Source organism: Plecotus auritus (genome assembly GCF_963455305.1).
Source record: "Plecotus auritus genome assembly, chromosome: 10".
Classification (NCBI taxonomy): domain Eukaryota; kingdom Metazoa; phylum Chordata; class Mammalia; order Chiroptera; family Vespertilionidae; genus Plecotus; species Plecotus auritus.
This window is the reverse complement of record NC_137785.1, coordinates 14632167-14647533: the sequence shown is the minus strand read 5'-3', so window position 1 is coordinate 14647533 and position 15367 is coordinate 14632167. Positions and strand designations below refer to the sequence as shown.

Genomic DNA, 15367 nt, shown 5'->3' with positions numbered 1-15367 from the left:
CTCCTCTTCCTTTCTCTGAGAAGGGTTTCCAGGAAGCTCTTCTGGGAACTTCTGGGGCAAGGAAGGATGTGTGTGGAGAGAGGGGTGGGGTGGTCGTCACATCTCATCAGGAGCTTGAAGCCTGTTACATACCCAAGAAAGAAGGGGCCGGGCCGGTCCAGAGCTGGGTGCGTCCTCCTGTTCTCCAGCCTGGTTATAGGAGGACCATTCCTGGTGACCTCTGGGGGCTGAGAGAGGGAGGGAGAGACCAGCCAGAGCAGGCAGCCTTGGCCACTCTGGGGCGTGGGAACAGAGGCAGTGACCGGGAGGGGAGAGGGAGCCCAGTGTGGCCCCAGGCTGACTCACCGGCTGTGCGACTCCGGGCTAGTCTCGGCCTCTCCAGTGACCACCCCGGAATAGGGCCTGGGATCGTTCCCAGGGGTCCTTCCAGCGCAGGCTCTCAGTCACCATTTTCCCAGGATGGGCAAGAGGCTTATGCTACACAATCCCGCAGGCCCCGGTGCTTCTTCCATCATTTTGTTTCTTCACAGTAAGTCCCAAAGCGCCCCACTGTTCCTTGCTCACCCCAAGGTCCCCCTGCCAGCATCTCCCACCTGGACTACTACCCCGCTTCACTGGGCTCCTGGCTGCTACCCTAACTTCCCCTACTCTGTTCCCCACTCAGCAACCAGCGGCATCCGGTTAACATTGGAGTCCAAGCACGTCCCTCCTCTTGTGGCTCCCACTTACCTCAGAGTAAAAGGCAAAGTCCTCACCAGGACTTTGCGAGCCCCGAAAGATGGGCCTCTGTCCCCTTGCCAGTCTCATTCCCACTCTGTCACCCTCCGTCTGCTCCAGGCACACCACAGTACCTCCTGTGCCTCAGCATTCAGGCACTCTCTCACGCCAGGGCTTCCCACTTGCTGTTCCCGCTGCCTGAGATGCTCTTCCCCGCTGGCAGCCACAGGGGCCCCGCCCCTCCTTCAGGACTTTGCTCAAATGCCACCCTCTCAGTGAACCCTCCCCTGACCTCATTTAGGTGAGACTCCATGTCCCTCTGTCCCTTCATGTGGCTTTATTTTTACCCAATATCCTTATCAATTCCAAACTTTAGTTTGATTTACTCCCTTACTGCGCGCCCCTGGATGGTGGCGCCTGGGCTGTCTCGGTCACCCTGTGTCCCAGCCCAGCCCGCACAGCGGATGGTAGGTACAAATAAGCCTGCTGACGGAATGACTCCTCCAGCCAGTCTTCCTTGATTGCCCTGCACTTGGGTTTAGACATTCTCCCTCTTCTTCCTCAATCCTGACTTGGAGAATGTTCATCTAAAAACTCAGAATTGGCCCTAACCGGTTTGGCTCAGTGGATAGAGCATCGGCCTGCGGACCGAAGGGTCCCAGGTTCGATTCCGGTCAAGGGCATGGACCTTGGTTGCGGGCACATCCCCGGAAGGGGTTGTGCAGGAGGCAGCTGATCGGATGTTTCTCATCGATGTTTCTAACTCTCTATCCCTGTCCCTTCCTCTCTGTAAAAAAATCAATAAAATTATTTTTAAAAAAACACAAAAAAACTCAGAATTGCTCTGTCCTGCTCACTCTCCCCTATATGACGGGGGCTTCCCTAGAGCAAAAGAGATCACTCCACACTCAGTGGGTTTCTCCTTCCGCCTTCCCCTTGAGTCACCCCCTCATTGGAAATAATCCTCACTTTTTTTTTTTTTTTTTTTTGTCTTTACCTCTGGAAACTTCATGTACTGGTCTCCTCTTCCAGGAAGCACCTCCCTGTCCTCCAGACTGGGTCAGATGCCCTTTGGGGTTCCCTCAGACCCTGGCCTCTCCTGTCTGAGCCCTGCCCACCTGGATCATCACTGTCCAGGGACAGATCTGTCTCCCCCATCGGAGCGGGAGCCCGTGAGGGCTGGGCCAGGTCTGTCACTCATCACCCCTGTGTCACTAACACTGCCCCGGGCAAGGCTAGGCACCGTTCAGCTGACTGTTAAGGGGCCATGATGGAGGATGACAACTGACCAGTGACACACCAACCTTGCTGTTTTCCTCTTATATTCACATGATTAGTAGTAACATGGCCTTATTTACATACAATTCGCATACACCAGAGCAAGAGGGTCCAGAGTGTGGGATGAATTTAGGGGGAGGGGGCGTCTCTGTGCGATCTGAGGTTCAATGTGCCACCGGCGGCAGCATCTTCAGCTGCACCTGGTCCTCCTGGGAGGACGGAGCTGCCACCCAGCCGGCTGCCATGACCTTGGCCACGTTGTTCCTCTTGGAAGTGAGTGGGGTCTCCAGGGTGAGGGAGGCGTTGGCCATCTCCTGGGGCTTGTCGCTGGCCAGGAAGTGCAGCAGGTCGTGCAAGGCCTTGGCCACGTCACTGCGGGTGCCTTCGTTGACCAGGCAGTAGAGGATGGGGTCCGCCACGCAGTTGAGGCTGGTGAAGGCCAGCGAGCTGTGGTAGGCAGGGAAGACGCGCTCCTCGAAGCCGCAGTCCCAGGGGCGGCCCAGGTGGACGGCGCTGCGGGACAGCAGGAGCACGTGGTAGGGCGCGAAGCAGACCAGCACGATGGCGATGAGGCTGAGGGCCAGCCGCTTGATCTTGGTCTTCTCCTGGCGCTCGGTGGACACGCTCCCCCGCACGGCGCGCAGGATCCCTCGGTAGGACAGCAGCATGAGAGCCCACGGGAACAGGAAGCCCACGAAGACCCTGTAGAGATTCATCCAGGCCACCCAGCCCTCCATGGGGAACTTCTCGAAGCAGAAGGTATGGTTGTAGCGATCGCGGAACAGCTCGTCATGGAACAGCGGCGCCGAGTTGGCGCCCAGCTCCGTGGCCCAGACCACGGAGCTCACGGCCACGGCCGTCTTGACCCGGCGCAGGCGGGCGAAGCGCAGCGGGTGGGCCACGGCCAGGTAGCGGTCCACCGAGATGCAGCACAGGAAGGCGATGCTGATGTAGATGTTGGTGTAGAAGATGAAGCCGAAGAGCTTGCAGGAGCCGGGGCCGTGGATCCAGTTGTCGTGGTGCAGGAAGTAGTCGACCCAGAGCGGCAGCGTGCAGATGTACAGCAGGTCGGCGATGCTCAGGTTCATGAGGTACACGCCCAGCTCGTTGCGCTGGCGCACCTGGCGGTAGGCGGCCCACAGCGCCAGGCAGTTGGTGGGCAGCCCCACGCCGATGACGAAGATGTAGAGGGAAGGCGGGAAGAGGTGGTCCATGCGGGAGTCCACGTGGCAGCCCTCCCAGCTGCCGTTGCCCATCCTCAGCGCTGGGCCTTTCAGGGGCTTCCCATGGCCCCCGGGGGCTGTGGGGCCACGGGGGGCGGGAGGCCATGGGGCTCCCTGAGCCCCCTCCTTGGAGGCTCAGGGGGACATGGTGGGAGGCGGTCCCCGGGGAAGAGAGGAGGTTGGCTGTGGACGGGAAAGGGTGGAGCTTGAGAGGGAAAAGTTGGGGGAAGGACTGAATCAACACAAGAGGGATTTGGGGAGGGGGGTTGGACCAAGGGCTTTGTCAAGGAGGGATCCTGCGTGCTGTAGATGGGGGAGGAATGGGGCGACACAGAAACTGGCCGGGGGGAGTGTTTATAGAGGAGATGAAGGCGCCATGGGCCCTGGCCAGAGCTCTGCACAGGATGAAAGGAGCAGTGGGGCTGAGCTGAAGTGATGGTGGGTGGAATGTACTAAAAGACACGGGAATCACACAGGAAGGTGTTGAGACAGGACGGGCTACAATCAGGGGCTGCTGAACAGACCAGGCAGTGTGGGTGTGGGTGCTGGCATTTCCCAGGACCCCAATAGGAAGTGAGGAAATAAGATAAACGCTGAAGAGAAGATGACGGAAAAGGAGGTGTTAGGGGGAGGGGGACAGGGCGGAGGAAGGGCTCAGCCTGGGGAACATGGGAACGAGAACAGGAAGGAGGTGAGTAAGGGCCAGATCAGAGGAGCATTGTAGATGGAAGGGGCGGTGGGAAGGGGGCAGGGGAGGGCTCCGCCTGTCCTGTGGGGGCTGAGCAGTGAGATGAGGCGGCCCCACCTGCAGCTCCGCGCTGGCTTTGCAGTGCCTGTGGGGAGAGGCCTGAAGTGAGGGGCGTGGCTGTGACATGCCTGGCGGTGACTCCCATAGGCCGAAGAGGGGGGACACCCAGATAGTGCCTCATTGACCCCCAGGCTAGACAACAGATCTCTGAAAACACAGATTTGAGGCGCCAGATATATTTTCCCCTAATAGATATTAAAATAATGACCCTACTTAGATTTTAGAACGTTCTTCCAGAAACCACATAAAGCTGGCACAGGAATCTATCCTGCTTTGGGGAAAGCTGGATGAGGTTAACGCCGTCATTTCACAGGCAGGGAGGAGGGGCCCAGAGAGGCTGGGTCACGGCCCTCAAGGATGCACAGCAAGGTAGTGAGGGAACCGGAACCAGAACCAGAAATGGAACCAGAACCAGCCTCTCATTCCAACCCAGGGCACCCCATCTTTTTTTTTTTTTTTAGCTTCTTTTTATTTTTATCCTCACCTGAGGATATTTTTCCATTGATTTTTTAAAGAGAGTGGAAGAGAGAGAGAAAGACAGAGAGAAATATCAATACGAGAGAGACACATCAATTGGTTGCCTCCTGCCCAACCCCTCACCTGGGCCTGGGCCAGGGAGAAGCCTACAACTTAGGTACATGCCCTTGACCAGAATCAAACCTGGGACCCTTCGGTCTGCAGGCCAATGCTCTATCCACTGAGCCAAACCGGCTGGGGCCAGGGCACCCCATTCTTGATAATGATGATAATGAGGAGGATATTCACAGCTAAAGTTTGTGAGTCCTACTTCATAGCAAGCCTTGTTCTGGGTATTAATTCTTTAAAATGTCAAGAACCCCATTGAAAGTACTATTATTCCCCCTATTTGACACACTGAGGCACAGAACGGTTCAGAGACCTGTCCAAGGTACTGAGGGGGGAAAACGCGGCTCTTGCCCCCTTTGCTCCAGCCTGTGCTTCAGGTCCCTCTTGAAAATAACTGGACAGAAGAGGCCGGGCTGACAGCAAGGGCTGGGAACCACAGCTGCAGGGGGCTGGGGTGAGGGCTGAGCGCAGGGGCTGCTGGATCCAAGTCCAGGGAGCAAGGCCAGCATGCCGTCCCCTGCCTCAGGGACCACACCCTCATTGCGCCTTTCTGACTTTCCCCGAGTGAGAACCCTGGGCCTGGGCCGGGCACCTCCTTGGTCCTGGGAAGACCTGCAAGCACGGGCAGAGGGCAGTCATGGATGAAGCCACGCCCTGCGCACGGTCAGCCCCAGAGAGAAGGGGAACGAAGCCTGAATCAGGGGCGTTTTCCGAGACTCCATCCAGGGGTTCGCCCAGGTTTCATTTCATGAGCTTTTTATAAACAGAAAAGGTCTTAACTGGAATCCCCACTTAAGATGGTGAAAGGGAAAGCTGCTCTGTGCTCTAGAGGAAACAAGGAGGCGGGGCACCTCTGAAGAATCCCCCCCACACACACTTTGAAAACCATTGGTCAAGTCAATGGGCCAGATGACAAAACTGAGGCCCAGAGCGGGGAAGGGAGGAGCCCTAGCTCCCACAGCAGGTCTCGGCAGCCTCCACATGCCTGCGCATCCTTCCACGGGACACCTCTGTGGTTCCGCCTGCCTGCCTCCACCACACGCCGGAGTCCCTAAGCCCCGCGGCTGCCCGTGCTGTGCCACCATCGCGGCTCACCTGCTGGGACCCCGCAGTCGCCTGCTCACTGCTTTCCTGGCTGCCATTCTGACGTCCTTCGCCTCGCTTCCCACGCTGCAGCCAGAGAGGTCTCCCCAACATGGAAACCAGCTCTGGTTGCTTCTCTGCTCCAAGCCCTCCAATGGGCTCCCAACGAACTGGGGCTAAAGTCCAGCTCCCTGCCCGGTCAGGCGCTGCCTGACTTCCTTGCCCACAGCCCCCGCCCCACCTCAGTGGGCGCAAGGCCAGTGACCTTCTTCCCAGCCTGGAAAGGTGTGCCCCGCCTCCTGGACCACTCTTTTTTTGTTTTGTTTTGTTTTGTTAATCTTCACCCAAGGATATTTTCCCATTGATTTTTAGGGAGAGTGGAAGAGAGAGGGAAAGGCAGAGAGAAACATCGATGTGAGAGAAACACATCGATTGGTTGCCTCCTACAGGAGCCCTGACCAGGGTCCGGGCCGGGGAAGAGCCTGCAACCAAGGTATGAGCCCTTGACCAGAATCAAACCCAGGACCCTTTGGTCCACAGGCCGACGCTCTATCCACTGAGCCAAACCGGCCAGGGCTGCCTGCACCGGGCACTCCTCCAGATCTTGGTAGAACCAGCTTCCTCGCCTCCTTCCCTTCCTCCAGGGGCCCTTCCCACCCAGAGTCCTGCCCAGGGCTATCCCCCCACCTCACTTGTATCTTGTTTTTGTCTGTCTGTCTGTCTGTCTGTCTGTCTGTCTGTCTAGAGTGGATGTTCCAGGAGGGCAGGGACCTTGCGTTGACTGCTGACTCTCCAACGTACAGCAGGTGCTCAATAAATGACTGTTGACTAGAGGAACACACATTGGTCAGCCTATCCCCCAACGCAGGCTCCCTTGAGGCGGCACCCCGCCCCCCCCCCCCGCCCACACACACACACTTCTGGCTCAAACAAGCCCCTGTGGGTCCCAGAGAAAGAGGTGGGGGGTGGGTGAAAGGGCAGGATCTATCCACTCCAGAATTGACTTGGAAAGGTCAGGACTGAGTCCTGCTTGGTAAGTCCTACCCCCTGTGGTGCCTGCCCTCATCCCAGGCTCAGGTGGAGGCTGGATCCTGTGGAGAAAGGATGGAGGGGGCTTGCTCCCCGCTGTCCTAGTGCAATCCAGTCCCTCCCTTCAAACCAGACCTCCCCAGACCAAGTCACCCAACCCCCACCCCCCGTTCTCTGCCCTTGGTCTCCTCCTCTCTCTGTCCTCTGTCTCTCCTTCTGCCTTTTGTAATATTGAGGGAATTACTTCTTTTTCAGGAGCCTCAGTTTCCCCTTCTTATAAAAGGGGGGACACAGCTTTTATACTAGTCACATCGCAGATCTAAGCATCCTTGTTGGTATCATCTTATAAATCATTGGACAATAATTGTTATCCACCGGCACTGGAGAGCTAAGACCAGAAACCAGTGAGCAGTGGGAGGAGGCCCCCAGAGCCGGGATTTCCTGCTGCCCCGGCCTCTGGCCTCCGGAGACCACCTGGGTTCAGCCACAGCGACACCGGCACCGGCACGGCTGGAGACTAATTCCCTGCAGCCACAGGAAATACATTCTCATTGCTAATCTCCTCAAGGGGAACCAGTGGGATGCTCACCCCTTCCTCCTCCCGCCTCTCCACCCTCAGCCCTCCTGCTTCCAGGGAGCGCTGGGCATGGGGGAGGGACACTCAGACAACCCCCTCTCCTCTAATCTGCCCACAGCGGGGCCCTAAAAAACAGCACAGTATGTGACAACTGGGGCGCGAGGCTTTTTCTGAGCTCTGCCTGTCCAGATGGGGAAACTGAGGCCCAGGGGGGCAAGGCAGTTCTCTAAGCCACATGAGGTGCCACCAGTGGGCAGATGTGTCCTCCTTAACTGAAGAGCTTAACTGGATGCTGTCTCTGGACTCCCTGCACCCCGGTAATCCCCCTCAAGACTTGCTGGGGTTCTCAGACCCTCTGGAGAATCTGCTGAAAGACACACCAACTTTCTCACTATAAGAAAGCAAGAGGCCCAGCTGGCGTGGCTCAGCGGTTGAGCTTTGAACTATGGACCAGAAGGTCACGATTAGACTCCCGGTCAGGGCACATGCCCGGATTGCAGGCTCGATCCCCAGTGTGGGGTGTGCAGGAGGCAGCCAATCAATGATTCTTTCTCATCGTTGATGTTTCCATCTCTCTCTCTCTTTCTTCCTTCCTCTCTGAAGTTAATAAAAATATGTAAAAAGAAAGAGAGAGAGAGAGAGAGAGAGAGAGAGAGAGAGAGAGAAAGAAAGAGAAAGAAAGAAAGAAAGAAAGAAAGAAAGAAAGAAAGAAAGAAAGAAAGAGAGAGAGAGAAAGAGAAAGGAAGGAAGGAAGGAAGGAAGGAAGGAAGGAAGGAAGGAAGGAAGGAAGAAAGAAAGGAAGAAAGAGAAAGAAGAAAGAAAGAAGGAAGGAAGGAAGGAAGGAAGGAAGGAAGGAAGGAAGGAAGGAAGGAAGAGGCTTGTAGTCTTTTGTAGTGTCTTGGCCATCCCTTCCTCACTGTCTCCCTTGCCCTGCTCCCCACCCCTCACCTCCAGTGTTGACCCTCTCCAGTTGGGATCTAAGTTGCCTCCCCTACTCAGACTTCGTTGGGAGCTCACCCCCCAAATCTCACAGCCCCCACAAGAAGATCCCCCTGTCCCACAGGCCCCCTCCCCGGTTTGGTTCCTAAAACCCCTCCCCAGTGGAGCAGGAAGAGAGAGAAACCCAAGTGTGGAGTGATAGTGGGGGAACAAGAAGGGTTGATCAGACCCCGGCCCCCACTTTATGCCTCAGCTGCTCAAGCCAGATAAGTGCCTAGGTCCGCCAGCCACCCCTGAGCCCAGCGAGGATGAAGGACTGGGGTGGGGTTGAGAGGACAGAGGGAGAGGTGATGCAGCCCCCACGTCCCCCACCATCGCCTCACCAGCCTCACCCTAGAAGCCACAGGCCACCTCTCCCCACTTCTCTCCTCTGTGGGCTCTGGCTCCCCCCTTCCCTACCCCCCTCCCCCGGCTCCCCATCCCCTGGCAGCCCCAGGGGACCAGCCAGCTCCGGTCCGCTCATTAGGGGAAGAAATGTGATCACCGCTCTGCTCCTCGCTCCCCACCTGGTGCCCTGGTGGCAGGTGGAAGCCAGGGTACAGTCAGGCCACGCTGACCGCCCTGCTGGGCCTCGGTTTCCCCTTTTCTACCAAAGGGGTCCTCATGTCCCCCAAGGCGCATGCCGCCAGGAAGGGACAGCAGGGTCAGCAGCCTCTATCCCTCTGATGTTCTGAGTTCCAGCGTCCTCAGCGCCGCAGGTGCTATTGTTAGTCTGTTCATGGTTGGCTGTTCTATTATTGTAACATCCTAGGCCTTCCCTTCCCTCCGTCCTCTCGTTATTATCCTCACAGCTCTCCATGCCCTCGCCCAATATTCCAGGAGGCTCGCATTCCAAGATTCGAAAGTTCTATTGTTAGAACGCGCTCTGATTTTTTTTTTTTTTACATTCTACGACTTTCATAATCTATTATTAAACTCTCGGTGATTATTATCTTTGCCAAGCAAAACCATGAATGCGTATTTCCCTTTTTTTACAGAAATGGGAACATACTCCATGTACAGTGAACCCTGCTTCCTTTTCCCCCTTATCTATTCCGTTTCTTTAACGTTCCGGCAGCCTGAAGTTCTAAGGTTACGCAGAGTTCTCAGATACTAAGGAATCCTGGGGAGGGGGGTTCGTCACCACCTCCCCCTAGTCCCTAAATTCTCACCATGGCCGGGGGGGGGGGGGGGCAGGCACTAGGAGCCCAGGCTGCTTCCCTGCCCCTCGCCCAGAGGGCCTGGCATCACCCCTGCCGGCTGGCTCACACCAGCTGAGTTATTATTTGTCTAGACACAAACCAAATTATAGGCCCGGTCCCAGGGGAGCAGTGGGCTTCATGGGGAGGGTCAGGAGACAGAATCAGGCGGGAGCTGATCCTGCCGCCCCACTTTGCCTCCTCGCTCCCCTCCTTCTCTGCTTCTCTGAAACGCCTCACCTTCCACCCGAACCAACCCTTGTCCCCTCTCCTCTGCCACCACCCTGGTGTTAGAAATATTGTCTCTGCTTCTAAAACGCTCCTCTGGGTTCCAGCCATTCCCTCACCCGGGCGTTCTGCCCTCCTCCCTGTGAAGACGCCCTTCCCCAAGGTAATCCGGAAGAAGCAGGGCTTCCGTGGAACTGGGGTCCCGGCCCCCAGACTGGCACTGACTCGCTGCGGGCACTTCTGCCTTGGGCCTCAGTTTTCCCATCTGTAAAGTGGGTGCTTGGCCTAGATGGCTCTGAAAGCCCTTGGGAGCCCACAGCTGCGGACGCTGAAAACGGCCAAGAGTCCAACAGGAATCTCTTTGGATTGAAGGGTTCAAATATCTTGAGGACCTTTGACTTGAGGTTGGAGCATTCCCAGTTCTCCCCTCCGATCATTCCCACATTCTAGGTCTTTCCACTCGAAGACTTCACACTCAAGGCTTCTTGAATATATGATTCCCAGAGCTTGGGAGCCCCCATCGGTCTCTAGTATCTCATCCTAATGGGACACCCTCTGAAAGGAAAACCTCCCCATCCTCACCCCAAATATGAATTTGAGTTCATCCACAGCTTTGAGGGGGGCCCTCTCGGTGGGGCCAGGAGGAATGAGGCTTGTGGTGGGGCCTGGAGGGGGCGTTGGAGGGGGTAGCCCCCATCCTCTCCATCTGTGCCTCCAAACAGAACCCCCAGCACACATCCTGCGTGAGTGCACACAGATACCCCCAAACGGATGCCCCACAGAAACCCCAGAGCTGCCCCTCAGCCTGGTTTGGTTGCGGGGGGGAGTGTCCAGTTCAAGGAGGGGGATGAAGTCGAGGTAGGAAGGAGTTAACGGTGACCAGCCAAATCCTGGAAGGGAGGAAGTGTGAAAGGAAGTCCCCCCACACACACCCCCACCCCCGCCAGGAATTCCTGAAATTGGAGGGTGGGGTGGTTGGGAACTCAGGAGCGGTGGGGTGACTGTGTGAAAAGAGCGCTGGGGTCACAGTATCTCTCAGAGTCCACCTGCCCCAGGTAGCAACCCTGCGCCCCCCCCACCCCCATACACACTCCTAAGCAGCTCCCCAGCCCAGGAGGGGGCTCTGAGGGTGGGCGAGGATTTGGAGTGAGATGAGGACGGGGTCTAAAATACAGAGAAATAGCGAGTGAGAGAGAGACAGGAGGGAAAGGGCAGAGAGAGGCACAGACAGAGGGAGGTGGAGGTGGAGGCAGAGCGCTCCGCAGAGATGGAGAGTTCCTCCAGAGACCGGGGAGACAGAGGCGAGCAGCGACCCCGAGAGAGAAGGGATGCCGGGGCAGAGGCAGCGGCAGATGGACAGAGAGAGGCAGGCAGAGGTAGAGAAATGGACACAGAGACACCCAGAGATGTAGAGGCAGAGACACACCCAGAGGAAGAGGGCCCGCGGGTACAGAGAGACATCAGAGACAGGCGGAGAGAGGGAGGCAGATCAGAGACGAAGTCAACCACGGAGACGTCGGGAGAGCAAGCACCGGAGAGGGGCGGGGCCCAGACGGCGCGGGAAACCGAGGCAGCCGGCCTAGGGGCGCAAAGCCCCCGAGGGGCGCGGGGAGCAGCGCCCCGCAGCGGCCGGACGCCGGGCGGGCGCGGACCGGGGAGGGATGCGCACCTACCTGCGCGCGCGCCGGCTGAACGGGGCGGGCGGCGGCGGTCCCGGTCCCGGCGGCTGCGGCGGGGTCTGGGCTCGACGGTGGCCCGGGACCCAGCGGCGACTCCTCCCGGACGAGGCCCCGCCCCGGCCAGGCCCGCCCCCCGTTAACCCCTCCTTTGTCGCTCCCCTTAACCCCTTTAAGACTTCGCCCCACGGAAGACTTGCAGCGCAGGGACAACGCTCACCTGCTGCTGCAAGCCCCTCCCCCACACATCCGCCTGCAAAGTCACCAGCCTGGATGCCCGCACGTCATGAACCCCTTTGCTTCCTCTCCCTGCAACCCCACACCTCCGATTTGATCAAGCCCCCAGCTGGGGGGGGGGCGGGAGAGGGCTCCCCTTTTGACTCTCCTTGAGCTGAGCCATTTCCTCCCTTGGAGACCCCACGCCTTGGAGATCACAGGCCCCCACAGGGACAGAACGCAGGGCTCTGCCCAGTCCCCACTGCCAGGGCCAGGGCCCCCCTGGAAGGAGTTTGGGGCTTGCAGTCCCGCCCTGCCTCTGGATCAGACCTTAGCTGTCACTATGTCACAGGATAGTCCCTTTGTCGTGGGGATGTCACTTGGAGGTGTCAGAACCATCAAGTTTGTAAAACATGCCCCCACGCTCCCATTCCTCCTTGCTTTATTTACTCTTCCCCACAGAACTTGTCACCATCCAATGTCCTATGCATTCCATTTATTTTCTTCTAATGATCCGCCTCCCCCCCGCCCCCCGAGGAGTGTAACTTGTCATTTTTGTGGCTGATTTGCGTACGGTGGTGTCTGTTGCCTAGAAGCCCCCCCCCCCCCCCCCCCCGTGCACGTGGTAGGTGTGCAATGCGCATAGTTTTCAGGGAGCAAGTACACGAATGGTGAGCGCGTCAAACAGATTTGCTTATTTTTATGATTCTCGTCACCACCAACTGGTCATGAGAATCCATTCTAGGTCAAAGCACTCCGCACAGACCTGGGATGTGGGACTCAAAAATGGCAGCTATTAGGTTTGCAAATTCCTTTTTGCTTATTTTTTTAAAAAATAAAAAGAATGCCCGGATCTTAAATACAATGAGTTGTGACCAACAGATACACCCGTGTGACTAAGCATTCAAATCAAGACGGAGAACACTTTCATCACCCCAGAATGTGGCTCTTCCCCTCTTTCCAGGCAATGCTCACATGCTGCTCCCCGCGCGCCCCGCCCCCCCCCCCCAACTCTGTGCTTTCTTTTCTCACGGGAGAGTAGTGTTGCCTATTCTAGAACTTCATATAAATAAAGTGATACAGTTGTTGTTTTAAAGGTCGCTATTACGGTCATGTTGCTGTGTGGCTTTGGACAAGTGACTACACCTCTCTGAACCATATTACTGCCTTCTTCTCAAGGCTCTTGAGGGAAACAGAAAATGAGAGTTAACCAAGGACCTAAGTGACCTGCGACGCACACAGGAATAAAGGCTTTTTCCTTCTACCCTCCCTCAAGGAAGTCAGGGACAGATCCAAGAAAGGTGTCATCAAGGAAGGCTTTTAGCCCCTCCCCACAAATAACCCCATATACATCCTATCATGCAGGACAAGCCCCACATAGCCCTCCTCAGCCCCTTGGCCATCCCAAGCTCTTCCTAAAGAGAAATTCTGGGGCTCACTGGTAGCCAAAAATCTCCCTTCCCTCCTGGGCTCACCCTAGGTTTATGCTGTGATTCAGTCAGGTTCCTGGCAGGAAGCAGGTGGCCACTCACAGTCTAAGTGGCAGTATTTCTATATATTTTTTATTATTGATTTGAGAAAGTAACATTGATCTGTTGTTCCACGTGTTTATGCATTCATTGGTTGATCCTTGTATGTGCCCTGACCGGGGATTGAACCCTCAACCAACCGAGCTACCCCACCAGGGCTAAGTGGCAGCACTTACGAAGGGATGAGGGATGGTCAGAGTGTAGGACCCCACAAAGTATGGTGCGTTACCAGGGGACCAGCCTCAGGGAAAGCCAAGCCATTGCTACCCTTTGGACGGAAAGTTAGAGTTTGGAGGGGAGCCCCTAGGAGCTGTGACTCTGGGTACAGGAACTCAGCCACAGCAAGAAGGGCAGGGATGCAGAGAGGCCGGAAAATACACACTCCCACCTCTCGCCTGCCACCCTCGGATTTCCGGTCAGAGGTCAGTGGCTCTGAGAGGCAGAACCCAACCCAGAAGGCGAGGGCAGGGGACCCTCGTGGGTGGAGTCTGCACAGGATAGTCTCCCAGGGCCCTGGGGTGGGGGCAGGTGGAGAATTACCGGCACTACTCCCACAGAACTTTCTAGGCACATCTTTTCCATGCAGGTTTGAGGCTGGGCACAAGGGGGCGACAATGCTTTAAGAGACCCAATAAAAAGGATGCTTCAAAAGCACTGGCCACTTCCCCAGAACTTGAACTACCAGGACAGGGTTTGCCGGTTTCTCCTGCAGTATTTCCTTCCCTTGGGAAGAGATGGGCTTGGCAAGTTGTCCCTGTGAACCTGCGAGGCTCTGAGCTTTCCGTCCGTTATCATCTGTAGAGGGGACAAATGACTATGTACTGTTCTGTCCAGGAAAACCCTGTTTGCTATCTTTTTTAAAAGTATATTTTATTGATTTTTTTACAGAGGAAGGGAGAGGGCGAGTTAGAAACATCGATGAGAGACATTGATCAGCTGCCTCCTGCACACCCCTGCTGGGGATGTACCCGCAACTGAGGTACATGCCCTTGACCGGAATCGAACCTGGGACCTTTCAGTCCGCAGGCCAATGCTCTATCCACTGAGCCAGACCAGTCAGGGCATATGTTTGCTATCTTATTCTATTTCCATTAGAGCAGTGATTCTCAAACCGTGGTCCCTGCTGGGGGCTTGGGGGCGCTGCAGTGCCATTATAACAGGGCCTGCAGGTGATTCTCATGTTCCTTCAAGTTTGGGAACTACTCAACTAGTGAAAAAAATCTGCCTCAAACATAAAAAAATAAATAGATGTAATTAGATAGCTGTCAGTTATCTTGGCTACAAAAGATAAAATCAGAATAACTCAATCCCCATCCCATCCATGTATTTACCCTGTGGTGTGGTAAGTCAGGGTAGTGGTTACTGGGGGTGGGCAATGACTAGGAGGGGGCACAAGACAGCTTGTGATATTTCTTTTTTTTTTTTTTTAATATATTTTATTGATTTTTTACAGAGAGGAAGGGAGAGGGATGATAGAGAGTTAGAAACATCGACGAGAGAGAAACATCGATCAGCTGCCTCCTGCACACCCCCCACTGGGGATGTGCCCGCAACCAAGGCACATGCCCTTGACTGGAATCGAACCTGGGACCCTTCAGTCCGCAGGCTGACGCTCTATCCACTGAGCCAAACTGGTCAGGGCTTGTGATATTTCTTTATCTGGGAGCTGGCTGCATGGATGGGTTGTGAACCCAGCAGACGATATAGTTTATGAGTGCATTTTCCGCTGTATGTTAAACATCAATAAAAGGTTAAATATGTGCTCAAGGTTACAGATATTGAGTTGAGAAATTCCTGATGACATTTGAGCTGGTCCAGCTGGGTCCCTCCTAGACTACCCAGCTCCAGGACCTAGCAACTTTTTATTGTTTGTGCTGGGTGGAGTTGGGTTTCTGTCTCTTGCCACCCAGAGTCCTCATACCCTAACTCACAGGCATCTTTTGTCATAGGCACTTCTCTGAAATCTGAAAACATTCCTTGCCTTATTTCAATCTTGTGAAATAGGTGGAGGCTTCCATGGTTTTATACAACCCCACTTCCCTGATCACAATCATTGGTCTAGGACTGGTACTTCACCCAAGTGGAGCCAATCACAATAGACCATCCAACTAGTCAGTTTGATTGATTTGTAGATGGGCCAATCACAATCTTTCCCTGGGATTTTTCAGGCTGGTTGATGTGAGTTTTGCAGCTGCTGGGTGCAATGTTTCTGTGGTGTGGAGAATGCTGACCCCAGAGAAA

The 15367-nt window shown here is 55.7% G+C and overlaps 1 protein-coding gene across 1 annotated transcript; it reads right to left on the bottom strand.

The window, feature by feature from the left end:
* Positions 1-2024: 2024 nt before the first annotated feature.
* On the bottom strand, positions 2025-11446 carry GPR4 (G protein-coupled receptor 4). The gene is made up of 2 exons (XM_080645033.1): positions 11379-11446; positions 2025-4051 (listed from the first exon to the last, which is right to left on the bottom strand). Exon 2 carries the CDS (start codon positions 3249-3251, stop codon positions 2160-2162), a length of 1092 nt encoding a protein of 363 aa, XP_080501159.1. The 5' UTR covers positions 3252-4051; positions 11379-11446; the 3' UTR covers positions 2025-2159.
* Between the last annotated feature and the right edge of the window lie 3921 nt (positions 11447-15367).